This window comes from Branchiostoma belcheri, unplaced genomic scaffold (genome assembly GCF_001625305.1).
Source record: "Branchiostoma belcheri isolate BF01 breed outbred unplaced genomic scaffold, Haploidv18h27 scaffold84, whole genome shotgun sequence".
NCBI lineage: Eukaryota > Metazoa > Chordata > Leptocardii > Amphioxiformes > Branchiostomatidae > Branchiostoma > Branchiostoma belcheri.
In genome coordinates this window covers 726,253-741,353 of record NW_017804509.1, presented here as the reverse complement: position 1 = coordinate 741,353, position 15,101 = coordinate 726,253, and the positions used below count along the sequence as shown (strand labels likewise).

General features: G+C 41.8%; 1 protein-coding gene across 1 annotated transcript in view; it reads right to left on the bottom strand.

Annotated features, from left to right (window-relative positions):
- The window catches only part of LOC109486898 (ankyrin repeat and sterile alpha motif domain-containing protein 1B-like), an 18,742-nt gene extending 3,665 nt beyond the window's left edge, over positions 1-15,077 (bottom strand). Inside the window, exons 1-10 of the mRNA XM_019790804.1 lie at positions 14,986-15,077; positions 14,356-14,459; positions 13,722-13,979; positions 12,936-13,040; positions 12,349-12,573; positions 3,967-4,098; positions 3,614-3,685; positions 3,031-3,117; positions 700-837; positions 119-283 (exon numbers count right to left, since the gene is read on the bottom strand). Coding sequence (XP_019646363.1) covers positions 119-283; positions 700-837; positions 3,031-3,117; positions 3,614-3,685; positions 3,967-4,098; positions 12,349-12,573; positions 12,936-13,040; positions 13,722-13,979; positions 14,356-14,459; positions 14,986-15,067 — 1,368 coding nt within the window. The 5' untranslated portion in view covers positions 15,068-15,077. The remainder of the gene's footprint in view (positions 1-118; positions 284-699; positions 838-3,030; positions 3,118-3,613; positions 3,686-3,966; positions 4,099-12,348; positions 12,574-12,935; positions 13,041-13,721; positions 13,980-14,355; positions 14,460-14,985) is intronic.
- Between the last annotated feature and the right edge of the window lie 24 nt (positions 15,078-15,101).

Below are 15,101 nucleotides of genomic sequence, written 5' to 3'. Positions count from 1 at the left end.
CCTGGGTGCTGGGAGTAACAGATTCCGTACCTAAGTGAAAACAATTTTTTTTGGAACCTTTGGGACTATTGTTGGGTAGTACATGCTGCCTCGGTGCTTGGAACAGAAGGTTTCGTACCTGAGAGCCTTGGCTGCTGGTGGACCACTTGGCGGACCGGTCGCTGCCACTGCTCAACTGACGCTCCATCGCCAGCGCCGACCGTTTCGCCTTCTCCCGCTGAATCATCTGGAAGGCGATCTCAAACGCCTGCCCAAGAGTCAGGATGATCTCATACCCAAGGTCCTGTGGGCAGGGAAAGGTTTTTAAGTTATCTTTTCACTCATTTATTGCAGAAGGAACATTATTTTTGCTTGAAATGATTCTTCTTCTTCCTCTTCCATTCCAGACAAATAAGGTCAATGATTGCGAAGCTGGTGTGTTATGCCAAAGGGTGGTTATACTGGCTATACAGATACAGGCCTAAGCATACATGTAGCTGTCCCCACAGTGACTGGTACTGTAGCAGGCACCCTGTGGTGTTAAATTACATTGTACATTATGTAGCATGTGGCAGGACAGAGTTGGAGGGGCTGGTCACAGTGTGGGGGGGGCCATACAGTCCAGGTTGACATATTAAAATGGTTATATGTCAATCCATCCACAATACAATGTATTTAGTAAATCTCAATAAATAAAAATAAACATAATAAAAATCTGACCTGGCTGTTGACGCTGAAGACGTGACAGTAGTGTTTCCCTGTCTTCATGTCCTTGGTGATGTAGGCGAACACATGAAGGTCGTGGGCGTCCTGCGCAGCGCAGGAGATGTTCCGGATCTCATGCTCACTCACCATCATCTGGGGAAATCAGAACACTAACCATGGTGACTCAGGTGCTGTCATAACACTTCACCTCACCTATGTCTGTGTAAGACCACATTGTCAACAATTTCATTTATTGGTTGTCAGGATCAAAAACTACTGTATTACAGGCAGACTTGGAAGACCGTATGCAGAGGTGCTACACTCCCAGGAGGGGCATTGAGTGAGATTGTGAGTAATCGTAAATATGCTGAAGAGAAATGTCAACATGAAAATTGCAGCACAGGAGATGTTCCAGATCTCGTGCTCACTCACCATCATCTAAGGAAATCAGAAGGGTTTTTTTAAGTTTATTCTTTTTATTCACATATATTTTGAGTATTAGGGAAGAAGCACAGTTGCTTTTGTGACGGCTTCTACCATAAAAACATAAAACAAGAGTAAAACGCAATGACAAAATACATACATATGTTCTGAATATCGTGTTCACTTACCATCATCTAAGGAAATAAGATTACGTTTTGTAATGTCATTCTCTCTTTCTATCCAGTTTAATGTCTTTTTTATAATGTCTTTGATTAGACGTGCTTTCATCAAGTGGAAGTCTTTTTTTAAGCAAGATTTTTACGGCTGGATGCCCTTCCTAACGCCAACCCAAACCCTAGTAGGGCCCAGGATCCCTCTAACTGAGGGGGGAAATATGTGTTAAGTGCCTTTCCCAAGGGCACAACATCTGGGTGCATGTCCGGACATGTCTGGGTCCAACCCTGGGGATTGAACCTGGGTCTCCTTGCTTGACAGTCGAATGATCTACAACTACACCACACAGATGCCACTACAATACTTAATTTGTTGTCGTGATAATCATAAAATTATGCTGAAGAGAAATATCAACATGAAAATGGTAGCACAAGAGGTGTTCCGGATCTCTTGTTCACTTGCCATCATCTGCGAAATCGTAATGGTTTTGGCCTGCTCCCTCCCCCCCCCCCAAAAAAAACAACAACAAGAAATTCCGCTTCCTGTAACTATATATATATGACCAAAGAGTCACGACAGTGCTGCAAATCACAAGATTGGAAGATGTTATGAAAGGAAAGAAACAGGGCAGGACCACAACTGCTGTTCCACTGATTCATTGCTGTTTTCATGTCAAATGAAAGAATTGTTGGTTGTTACACTGGGTTATCTCATTCAATTTGTGTCCTAACATTTGTTGTCTCTTAGTGTATTTCAAAATGAGGCATTTTGGTTTTTTTCTGCCTTCTTGTTTTGTTTTCACCCTCTCGTATTAGGTTTAGGGTCTCCAGAGGACGTCATCTGTAAAAATTACTTTGTGTGGCCTAAGGCACTCCTGCATAACTGGGGCGCTGCAGTAGAGATCTCTCAAACACACTGTTTTTATACTATTAAAGTGACGAATATACTGTATGTAACCAGGTGCAATGTATGTTAATTGAGGTCAACGTCCCAAACATTTCGTTCCATGTAAGAAATGAAACATGTAGGTGATGAACTGGAGATGGTATCAGAAAGGCTGACTTTGCAGAAGTTTTGCCCATTTTTAAAAAAACTCAGTCCATAAGATATTAAATAATGCTAAAAAACTTTAATTACAATTACAACTGAATTCCTTAATGATTTTATATCAATAGTTTCATTGACAGAAGCTCTAAGACTTGCATTTGATCTCGTTTGAAATAAGATTACGTTTTGTAATGTCATTCTCTCTTTCTATCCAGTTTAATGTCTTTTTTATAATGTCTTTGATTAGACGTGCTTTCATCAAGTGGAAGTCTTTTTTTAAGCAAGATTTTTACGGCTGGATGCCCTTCCTAACGCCAACCCAAACCCTAGTAGGGCCCAGGATCCCTCTAACTGAGGGGGGAAATATGTGTTAAGTGCCTTTCCCAAGGGCACAACATCTGGGTGCATGTCCGGACATGTCTGGGTCCAACCCTGGGGATTGAACCTGGGTCTCCTTGCTTGACAGTCGAATGATCTACAACTACACCACACAGATGCCACTACAATACTTAATTTGTTGTCGTGATAATCATAAAATTATGCTGAAGAGAAATATCAACATGAAAATGGTAGCACAAGAGGTGTTCCGGATCTCTTGTTCACTTGCCATCATCTGCGAAATCGTAATGGTTTGTAAGGCCAAAACAATTTCATTTGTTGCTTGTCATAATCGAATTGTCAGTGTGACTTTTCCCAACTGACCTTGGACTTGGCATCGATGAACTTGACCCCCTTGTAGGAGATGGACAGGATGATGGTCGGCACCTTCTGCATCTGCTCTGTCGATTTCTGCAGAAAATAAATCACACATTTAATTTGTAGTCAACTTTTACTGACTTTGCTGCCTCACTGAAATTTCAAATGGTTTGATATAGTGTTGGTTCATCTACATTTATTTGTATCTGTATAGCTGGTATAACAGCCCTACAGCGTAGCACAACAGCTTTGCAGGCACACAGCGCGGTGGCAGCTGGCTATATTACACTGAACACCTAACCCTTGAACATCTAACTCTAAACATTGTTTAAAGCTATCTATTGACAATGCCCCTACTGTACTTGGTGACAGTGAGTTCCACTCTGCGATAGTTCTAGGAAAGAATGAATTCTTGAACACCTCAATCCTTGGTTGATGACTCTGGTACTTGAAGGCATGACTATTTCTTGTTTTTTTCTGAGCTGGTATTAGGTACTTATTTATTGGGACGTCCACCAGTCCACATACTAGTCATTTTGTACATCATTTAGTAGTTATAAAAATGAGAAAAGCTTCAGTTTCCTCTCACCTTCATTTTGGCACAGGCCTGTCTCGTGGACACAGTTCCTCTCACATCTGTCACCAGCATCGACCCAAGATACTGGCACCAATCAGAGAAAAAAAACGGTCACCAAAGAGTCATATATCAATGGCCTCAAGGTTTAGGCTTATCATGAAATCTGTGTTGGTAGTAATCATAGTAAAACAAAACATTGAACTTTATTCCAACACAAAGATTACAAATTTTCAACGACCACTGTCGCCTTCTCAGGATAATTAGGTTCAGGCTTGTTCACTTGAAAGCTGGGTCTGAATCACAAGCATATCAAAAATGCTGAGAATGAAACTTCAAAAAAGGTGCAAAAACTGCTAAGTGCTTACATGTGCCATATAGTTACAGTGCCCCTTGATAAGAACGTCCGGCGTGTGTCTCCAGCTGCGAATCGGCGCTGTTGTCGTGGCCTCGTTTGGAGCTCTCAGGACCAACTCTGGGTCTTCCACTGGCGAGGGGGCCTGGGGAGAAACATTTACATGTAAGTTGTGGTTGGTTTGTTTATTTGTTTGCAAAGATGATAAAAAGAAATACATCAATACTGTGGGTGGCTGTGTTTGTTTTGTTCATGGACAGCATAACTTGAGAAGATGTGGATGGATCCGAATGATAATTGGTATGTGGGTACGTGTTGAAAAAATGAAGGTCAAGTTCGATTATGTACTTTCTAGTGGCTTTCTATGGTGCTGCAGCAGAAGTTTTGGTTTTCATATCTCATATTCTGGACATGCTATGGTCATAACTTTATACTGGTAGATAGCTCTTGAGCTCATGAAAAGTAGTATAGGTTTGGGCTCCACTACAGCTTTTTCCAAACTCCAGTTTTAACTTGCTAAACAACAGAATCAAATCTTCCTTACCTATACATTTTGTAGCTGTTGTGATACACAAAATGGCAGTTACACCAGCTACAATATGTCACGATGGTCAAATCGGGTCGAATTTTTCCTAACACGCTGCTCATGAATATTCACTGTCAATCATTCATTTAGCCATTGACAACAGTAGCTGATTGGTTCGCAGGTTTGCAGGCGGGGACAAGAAATGTTTTGATCGCTCCTCGCCCAGCAAGATTTTCCCGCGAGCTTGTCTTTTGATATGCGTGCCTCGTCTCCGCCCCTATTGTTCTTCGCTTTGCACGTTTTAACAATGCCCCGGCCTTCATCTGTGTCTTCAATTTTACCTGTAGGGTTACTGTAATTCCTGATTTGTTAAATGTCAGTTAATTTTAGGACTTAAGCAGTCACTATTCCATCGCTATTAAAGATTTCACCGCAAGTGTTTGATCTTTCCACCCCCTCCCCGAATCTTGCTGGACTATACAAGCTCGTTACGTTAACGTTACGATCGCAAATCACGCCTCACAAGTTCTTGACTACAACTTGAACACAACGTACACGTAATTCGTACAGTAACAAACAATTATACACTGGTCACTTCAATTTTGGAATGTCACTTTCCGAATTTGCAGACGGCCATGTTGAAATCCCTGATTTTCAACTTTGCCATTTCTGCAGGTACAGTAAATTTTTACATACCATTTGAAAGATCATGTTATCCTCAGTACCAGGTTATTTTTTTATGGTCAAAACATACATATTTGTCAAGATATTTTACTTTAAAAATTGCAATCCCGTCGGTGTACAAGCCACACCGACAGGATCAACAGCCCACCCCGGTCGGGAGTAAACTCTACCCCGTCGGGGTGGAAACCCACCCCGCACCCAGACCGCATCCAATTATCCTCATGAACACCCCATGAAAACCACTGAATTAATGAGAATTCACATCTTCACACCAGTGTAATTAGCAAGTTTGTGTGATAATTCATGAGAAGTCTGGGCTCAAAGGTTACCCGACGGGTTGGACAGCCCCGTCGGTGTGTTAAACAGCCCCGTCGGTGTGTCAGAATGAACAGGCTGGGCTAATGGCCTACTAAGCCTTCAGACCAGACTGAAAGTAATTTCCCAATGAAGTTTAAAAGATTAACATTAAACTTGCTTCTAGGTTGATGGCGGTTTATACACAGTTTATTATATCACTTCATTATTGTAGTTCTGTGTGTATTCCTGCAGTTTTTCTAGACTGTATTTTCCAGGATTATGAAAGAACATTGTCTTCAATGAGTCATGGAGATCTGACATGGCAGGAATGGATATGATTGACCAGTCAACCTGCTCCACATGAGTGCCATATATGTGTACGTGACGTGTACAATCCTGTAGGTCCTAACAAGGAGGTTAAAAATCTAGTCTTTGTCCAACAATACCTAGCTCACTGTAGGATGAATTCTAGGAAGGAGGTTATAACCTCTAACCTGGCTAAGACTAAGAATCGAGTTTGGATATGGCTAAAAATTTAATAAACTTTGATAAAAACTTTTCAAACTCCATGGATAAACTCATCTATCATTAGCAGAATACCCCAGGGCTCAAAATATTTTTCACTGCATACCTGCACTGGTGCAGTAAACATTACCTGGACCAGACAAAGAAGACAAATTTTGCTTGCACTTACTCAGACTTTGAAAAGTATGCATCATAATAAAATCTGTTAAGAAACCATTGCTATTATTTTTTTATACTTCATACTGGTGCTAACAGTCAATGCAGCAAACAAAACTACACATACTACTACATGTATCTATAAACCCATGGCCAAGTGCAATGTTAGGTGCCAGATAGCAGAAAATCTGACTGGATGAAGGGCCAAATAGTCAATGTGTTGGTATGTCTTTAACAATTACAATGTTCTTTAGTTTTCACATGCCGGCTATCTTTCTGACTTTTCCTGGGTGACCCAGTACAAGCTGCCGAGACACTACCATGTCACCCAACAATACTCCCTTATAGGATAATTTGTATCAAGTTGATAATTGGACAGTGACATTTGCATGTCAAGAACAATAGCTGACCTTAGTAAGTTTTATCCCGCATAACAATTGTAGCTGGAGCAGAATAATTACCGAATGGGTACTGTTGGACAGAAATAGAGGATTGTATAATTCCTAAATGCTTTGAAAGCAGGCTCAAGTTGTGAATACTAGTATTAGGCTTCTTGCTTATCTACTTAGTCTTTAGGCTCATATTTATATATACAGTAATACAATAGCGACTTTTTAAACCATGTTCATGGCTAGATTCTAAGGAATATTCTAGCCACTTTTTAAAGATTTTAATGACTGAATTATTAGCATGAGCCACGTTTTGGAAACCAGTACTAAGTTGTATATAAATTTTATGCATTGGATACTTTGCTGTATATGGCATGGGTGTAATACAGGCAATATATTCTGTTACAGAAAGGGGATTTGGGGTGTGCAGGGGGTTTCCAGCTGTGTATTCTTAGCTTTATGTGTGTGCATCCTGGTATGTACAAGTAGCTGCATTTACCAGGCACATCAGAGAGGTCTATCTACCCAGCACAACTGTTGAGCATGTAGTGGGCAAATATAGTGACTTAAACAAGCTAACATTTCCCCCCCACTTTTTGAACCCTCTGTCCCTACTGTCTCAAAAGTCTATGCATGGGATTCTGATTGCTTTGCCACTGAAATTCCTCTTCCTTGAAAATTTGCTAAAATCAAAATCAACCCACTCAAAAGTTATTTTCTGGGTGAGTCGACAGGTTGAAACTGACCGGGCACAATCTAATAACAGCTGGATATCTGACTTGCAATAAACCTTCTTGGTCAGGATACTGTGCTTCATTTCTTATCTGCAACCAAGGAGGTTCTCCTTGCTCCAACCCAAGGAAAATTGGACCCTCTCTGTCCGATGGATCCTGGCCAATTTCATTCTGTCTTTTTGCCACCTTAGGATCTGCTTGGAGCTAAGTACTTCATTTCCAGTCACCACAGTTCTCTGAACAAAAACAAAGGTCTCAGGCCTGAGCCAACCCAAGCCAGTGCACATTATGTAAATTGGGGGTAATTGGCACCTCAACGTGAAGTTGGAACTGCACACCTGAGGCAAACTCTTTGAAAGGACAGCAATTGTGTCCTTCCTCCTAAATTTCATTTTATACCTTCTTGCATAGAAATACTAGTACATTTGTATAATCATTGCTGTGGTTGTAATGTAGAAAATACTCCAGGGTCTGTAGAAAAGAAAGTTATCGGAGAAGGGCAAAATCACTTTTTTTCAAACATCACACCCACCAACCTATAATCTCCAAGCAGATCCTACTGTGACAAGGCTGTAAACATTCAAGCCCAACGGGGTGACCATTATTGGGTAGCCGATGGTCTCTTCTTAGGCCAATAGTAACAGCCTTGTCTTTCTACCATGCTACAGCAAATGGAACAGACCATGCGACAAAATGTTCCCACCCACCCAAAGTGCCATTTCTCCCCTTCTGAAGTACATTTTGACTGTTTAGTAGTAGTACAGTAAACTAAAACACATCATTCAAGTATTTCTCCAACAGGCCATGAAATATGATCATTGTAGGATGTACTCATGATCAGTAGACTATTTTGTAGGCCACTTGTGTTTCTACCTACAAAGTGGCTGCATTCATTAATGTTGATGAAAGCTCCTTTTGCTGTAAACAGTCTCAATAAGTAAACAATGCCGCCAATTAACTTGTCTACCAAGGCAGAACAATGGGACAAAATACACACAATGTCAACACTACCAAAAATTTTTTTTCTTATTTTTCTTATGTTGAGAAATATTTTCTTGAAACATTCTTGAAAGATTTGGTATGTTGATTCTTACACAAAGAATTTTATTCTCCTTTTTTCTAAAGGAAAGAAAATATTTCTACAATGATGCTCACCAACAAGAATCTTAAGAATTTTTAGAATTTTAAGAAAATTTACAATCTTTTTTTTCTGCTACAAGAAATTTTTCCTTGTGTATAGAATGGTTTTCTTGCTTCAAGAACAGTTAGCTCTTAGTTCAAGAAATATTTTCTTGTGGACAGAATCGTTTTCTTGCTTCAGCAAGAAAAACAAGAAACACATTTGTTTCTTGCATTTTCTTGCTATGGGGATTCTTAAATTTCTTGTTCAAAGAATAATTTTCTTGCTATGGGATGCATTTTCTTGTACAAGAAAGAAGAAAGAAAAACAAGAAAAAGCATTTTTGGTAGTGAAGTTTCTCAGCAAGTTATTGTCACACCAAGCTTTATAAAGCTCCTTGGTTAGACCATTCATGACATCCTCACAAAAAATTACTCTGCACCTGGTGGTACCTTGAGGGTTCAAAATGTATGTCCCAACTTCCTAGTTTCACAACATATTTCTTATCATGATGCCTCTAAATATCTGAGAAGAATTATAGTGAGTCCTGATTTGCACTGCTTGCAGTGTGTATTTTGAATGACAGACATTATAACAAAGGGCTTCCTTCCACTCAGACAAAGGAGGTTAAAGAGTGAACCTCCCTTTTTTGTGACAATTATTAGAGACTGCTCCCATTCTTGACCAGCTAAGGCATTTTGCTCATTAAATGACACCATTATGACCATATGAAAATTTGTGGGCAATAAACACAAGAATGACTGACTGTTTTCAGCTGCTATTAGCCGTTAATTTTGATCCCTGAATATTGTGACCAGTGTAATAGCAATTGAGGAACTTGATCAATTTATTTGCAAGACCTGTGTGATCTCAATTGTTACAAATAGAAGGAAATAAATTTAAGTATTATTTTATATGGCCTCCTTCAGTCAATATTGATCATGGTAAAATTCTATTAGACATCAGCTTTGGAGTATGTGAGTATGTGTTTGTAAGCTCTCTGGAATCTTTCTTTTTTGTGACCCTTATACTTGGCTGAAAGGGGCAAATAGAAGAGTGTGGATTGTGCTCTCCATGCTTATTCTTTGTCCTGGTAATGTCGCTTTTGCACATCAATTGGATTGGATGACTGTCTGAGCTCACCCCGACGGGGTTGGACCTCACCCCGAAGGGGTAAACTTGGCCCCGACGGTGTGTATAGATTGATCAATTCACACCTTCCATGCGCTTTGTTTTGGGATTTTGCACTTCTTTGACCAGAACTGTCACACCGACGGGGTGACATTACCCCGTCGGGTTTAGTGATTATGACAGTGTCACCCCGATGGGGTGAGTACTTTACACCGACGGGGTGAGTACTTTACACCGGCGGTGCTGTCATTTGGTCCTGACGGGGTAGCTGTTAGCCCCATCGGGGTGCTGAAAAACCCGCCGGTCTGCTTGCATTTTCTATAAATGATATCTAAAGTTATGAATACTGCAGAACAATAATTTTCATATCACTATACTCCTTACACCAAGACCTGCGCACTGATGTGAAACTTGAATGCAAAATGTTAATTTTTACTTGACATTCCAAATGGCCAGTGACTTTCCTAAATTGAGATGACCAGTGTTAATACACTGGTGGTCATCAAAAAATAAAAATTTATTGTACAAAAAGTATTTGTTTTTTGTACAAATGCCGTGCATAAACATACCGCAAGCAGGAAAAAGCGCTAGCATAAAGCAATGGCGTCACTGCTACGCTTTGAACTTTCACGGCTTGTTTACACTATGGCTTTTATGAATATTAGCTCATAATTACGGCTTAGAAGATATCTATAAATCTACAGACACAGCAAGGCGTTCATCTTGTGCAACTAGGAGACAATATCGAAAAAAATGAGACTTACTAAAGCCAGCGTCATCCAATTCCAAGCGTCCAGAAAAGAAACAAAATGGCCGCCCGGAAACACATACTCATGAAGTTACACTTACAGCTTTACAAACGACTTACGGCTACGAGAAATGCGACATAAATTTGTTATATTCCGGGGTAAAGGTTCAGTCGAAAGTTTAGTGGCATGTGTACTTCAAAATGTAAAGCGTTAGTGTGCTACGGCTGTAAGACGGAACGGAAATTCGGAAACAAATAATTTGCAGGCATAGTCAAAGAAAGGAACAAAATGCCGCCACAATTTTGAAAGCATTCGAGTCAACATTTGCGCCAAAAATACGATCAAACGTTAGAATCGAAAGCTATGGTGTCTGTATGTCTTTCTTGATTGCGTCCTGGATGGTATTTACCCCTATCCAAGGGCGGGCGATGACGCCGGGCTTGGCTGTAAGCTGGTCCACGGGCGCCCCAAAATTGAAAAAACTTGGCGTGCATGCAGGGGCTTGCTGGTACCCTGGAATCCAAACTCGCTGTCCGGGCGGCAAAACCCTTCGCCCGCTGGTGTAAATTACCGCTACGGGGGAGTCTAGCCCGGGGGGAGTTTGGCTGGCCATCGGGCTCAACTCCCCCGTAGCGGTAATTTAGGCAGGCGGGCGAAGGGCTCTCGGCTGCCGAAGGAAAAAGGCTAACGGCCCGATACTAGTTTGGCATCTAGGGTAGCTTGCTGGCGACGGCACGCGGTGCGTGACACTATTACGGACTTTTTGCCCATGAAGTCCCAATTTATTTTGGTATTTATATTTGGTCTTGCCCGTAAACTGTCGACATTTTCTTTTTTGTTTTTCTATGTATTTTTAATTGCTGTTGTTGTTCTTGTCCTTGTTTATCGTCTATCGTTTTTTTAAAATGCACTAGCCGTGTTCGCTAAAATCTAGTGCCGTGAGCTTGCCCATAATTTTTCCCCAACCGCGATACTTGAGTAATTTCTAAACCGCGATACTAGCAACATCGTTTCAATCCCTTCTACGACGTCAAGATTTTTAGACCGCCCAAAACCCACAACCTTCTGGTCGGAACAGATTTTTGGTCAATTCTCACTTTTAAAACTGCCGCGCCTCTCGATCTCAAGCTTGGAAAACAATAGCGGTCCGGACAGGATTTGCATGTAACTGCACTCGAGAACAATGAAGCCCGATAATCAGTCTCTTTGAGGGACGCCGGCGTAGCTGATTATAGCTGAAAACAAAGTCTTACTTCCACGTGAAAGCTCTGAGTAAAGGGTACATGTAATATTTTGGCCCATAACTTTTGATCTAATAAGGATTTTTTCACGAAAACACCAAAAATCGAAAGGGCACAGTCCCGCCGCCATCTTGATGACGCGTTCTTGTTGTTCTATGGAGGCTCACGGGAATTATACCCCAATCTAGGCCGAAATCTACCCCGAAATTTACGTAAATGATCTTAGATTTTGCAGACATCGAGTTTAATACCATAGAATTAAAAAATTATTGGTGAGATTATAGAGTAGGACTTCAACTAATGTTTAGTGCGTAAATTGGAAAAAAATCCTTATTAGAAAGGTCACAAGGTTCAAAGTTCAATTGCTAAAAGTTGCCGGAACTAAACACTAGCGTAAGAAGGACTTTTTGAACGCTGTAATTTGCTGTCACGTTTTTACTTCTTCTTATTCAAAAAGTCTACCTGTCTTCTTTTCGATTCTTACTGAAGTTTCTCGACATGATATTCCGATCATGCGTTATTTTGAGAGATATTTGCAGTGTTTACTTGTGTATAGTGCCTGGGTACAGGCGAGCTGGAGGCACCCCGCGGTGAGTGGGCGGCGCACTCAGCCATAGCAACGCGGACAAAAGGCTAGCAACCGGACCATCGTGTGTACATGACATTGTATACAAAATACAGATCTAGCCTAACCTGTTTAGCTGGTGTGTTACGCCACAGGGCAATTATACCAGCCATACAAATACAGAACAGGCCTTATCTGTATAGCTGGTGTGTTACACCGGCTATACAAATGGCAGTTATACCCGAGCCATACAGATACAGATTCTGAACTGTCCTGACCTGTTTCCTGGCAGGTTTTGGAGGTATAGGAGGCCGGGGCGACGAGTTCCCGGCAGACCGGGGTGAAGTGTTCCCTGCAGATGTTGGCCTGGGTGGAACGGCCGGCTGGTACTTGGACTTGACGTTTGTGTAGTCCTTAAACAGGTCCACCTCCTCGATAGGGGAGGGCTCGGGGGAGGGGAGAGACTCGGCCGCCGTCTTAGACAGAGGACTGGTGCTCCACACCTGCAAGGTGGTAAAAATACTTTTTTTAAATTTTTATCTAATTTTAACATCATTTTCCCCAAAACGGGGGTTAGACAAATGCAAGTCTTTTTTTAAGCAAGATTTTTACGACTGGATGCCCTTCCTGACGCCAAACCAAACCCTACTAGGGCCCAGTAACCTCTAACTGAGGGGGGAAATGCGTGTTAAGTGCCTTTCCCAAGGGCACAACGTCTGGGTGCATGTCCGGACAATTCTGGGTCCAACCCTGGGTCTCCTTGCTTGACAGTCGGATGCTCTACCACTACACCACACAGACGGCACACTATTCCCAATGAAAAATGAATATTGAGCCCTGCAGAAGCTTTGGACAGGAAATTTACCGCAGTCTCCTCTGGTGACATTTCCTCCGGCATCTCGTCCCGTTCTCGCTCTCCGATAGACGCCAGGATTCTCTTCCTGTGGCCCAACGTGGTGATCTCAAGCACCTGTAATATGAAAAAAACACTCTTGGTTTCCTTCAAAGAGTCATAAAAGTATGCCAGGTTTCGACCCTGTTATAGTTCCAGTTTAGTCCTCTAATTGCTTCTACAAAGAACAGTCTCATGTCGATTAACAGAGAAACAATCTTAGTATTTCAAATATTCACCTTTAGTTAATATAAGTGAGATTCACCACAGTTAAATGACACGGTTCAGTACTTCACAGAGCAATGATACCCTTATGTACATTGGACAAGTCTCAGACAACATGATAGAATTTGTTCTTAAGAATTTGTTTGGGATTACATTGTATGTCACACAGCTTTTGTAGGCTGACTCCTTGCTCTTTAGCACAGATATTAGGTTGTTATCACATTGAGAAGGATATGTGCAAACAAAAAAAACACATTCAAGTAGTTAAGATTTTCCGCTTACATTCAGCTCTACCTCCCACATTTTGCGGACCCTGTCCATGGAGATCACACCATGTTTGGCGAAACACTCGGCATAGTCTCCCAGCTCCAGGGACTCCAGCCACTCCTCTATGGACTCGGGAATCAGGGATTCCGGACTCAGATTATTTCATAACTCTTTGAGATTAGTTCACACATGGCTAATGTAGGTTCGCCTCACCCTTTGGGGTATGTACTAATTATACCAAACAAAAGTTTCTTCGCTCAGACTTACATTCAGCTCTACCTCCCACATTTTGCGGACCCTGTCCATGGAGATCACGCCATGTTTGGCAAAACACTCGGCATAGTCTCCCAGCTCCAGGGACTCCAGCCATTCCTCGATGGACTCGGGAATGGGTGAGTGGTGCTCGCCCTCCCCCAGTGGCAGCAGTGTGGGGAGGGACTGGGTGGCAGAGAGGAGGGACTCCCGATGGGACAGGTCCACCACACCCATCTCCAACAGGTCCTGGTCCTCCAAAATACTGCCTCCCTGGGGAAACAAGATTTAACACCTCAATAAAAAAAGGTCCCTTTCCACTCTGTGCAGAGCATAGGGGTGGTGCTCATCTCCATTTCTGTAGCCCTTGGTCCACACAATTGTAAAAGCATTACAGAAGGGGGGGTTGCCCTTCCCATACTCTTTCATAGATGTTGAGTGCTAAGCAGAGAATGCAGTATGTACAAGTCCTTGGTATAACCCGGCCGGGGTTTGAACTCACAACCTCCCAGTTACGAAGCGAGCACTCTACTTTATGAGCTATTGTATCGGTAATGATGTATTCTGCATCACCCTCATTCCAGCATGCAGTCAGGCTGGTGCCTAACTGATACACTGTGTTGTAATCTATGTACTAGATAATACTGACCATGAACTTGAGGCTGTCGAAGCCGTGACTGATGAAGACGTTTTCGTACTGCTGCAGGTCCAGCTGCTGTAACCACTCTCCCACTGTGCTGGGGGTGGAGACACCTGCAGGGAACAAAAATTGTATCTCAATTGAGTTCAACTTACATTGTACACAAACATGTTCAATCTCAACTAAAAACAGAAATTCTATCATTCACTGAATGTACTTTGCATTCACTTAATGTATTCCACGTTCAATGAATGTATTTCTGCATGACATACTTACTAAACCCTAACTCAAACTTACCAACTGTGCTGGGGTTGGAAACACTTGCAGGGAGGTGGGAACGCAGAAACGCATCTCTAACGAACTTAGTTACTGAAATGCCTTTCTTTAGTTTATATAGTATTGCGTGTACATTACATTGTACACATGTACAGGTATCTCTAACAGCTGCTGCATGGAGGCAGAACCACAGAAAATGACTCTCAATTAAGTTCTAGTATGCTTGACTGTTGAGAGTAAGAACATGCTGGTTACTAATGTATGTAGTAACTTTATGTACTAGGTAATGCTACACTAACATCTAGGTGCCCCATTCAAAAATCAGGTGCGAAGCTCCAATTTTGGGTGCACAAAAGTGCTCACCTCTGATGAGCTGTTGGAAGTTTCCCTCCAGCTTGGCTGTGTAAACAGACTCCCTCACCAGACCTCCACCAAACGAAGACATGATGTTAGCAATCTGGGGAGAAACATAGTTCAAG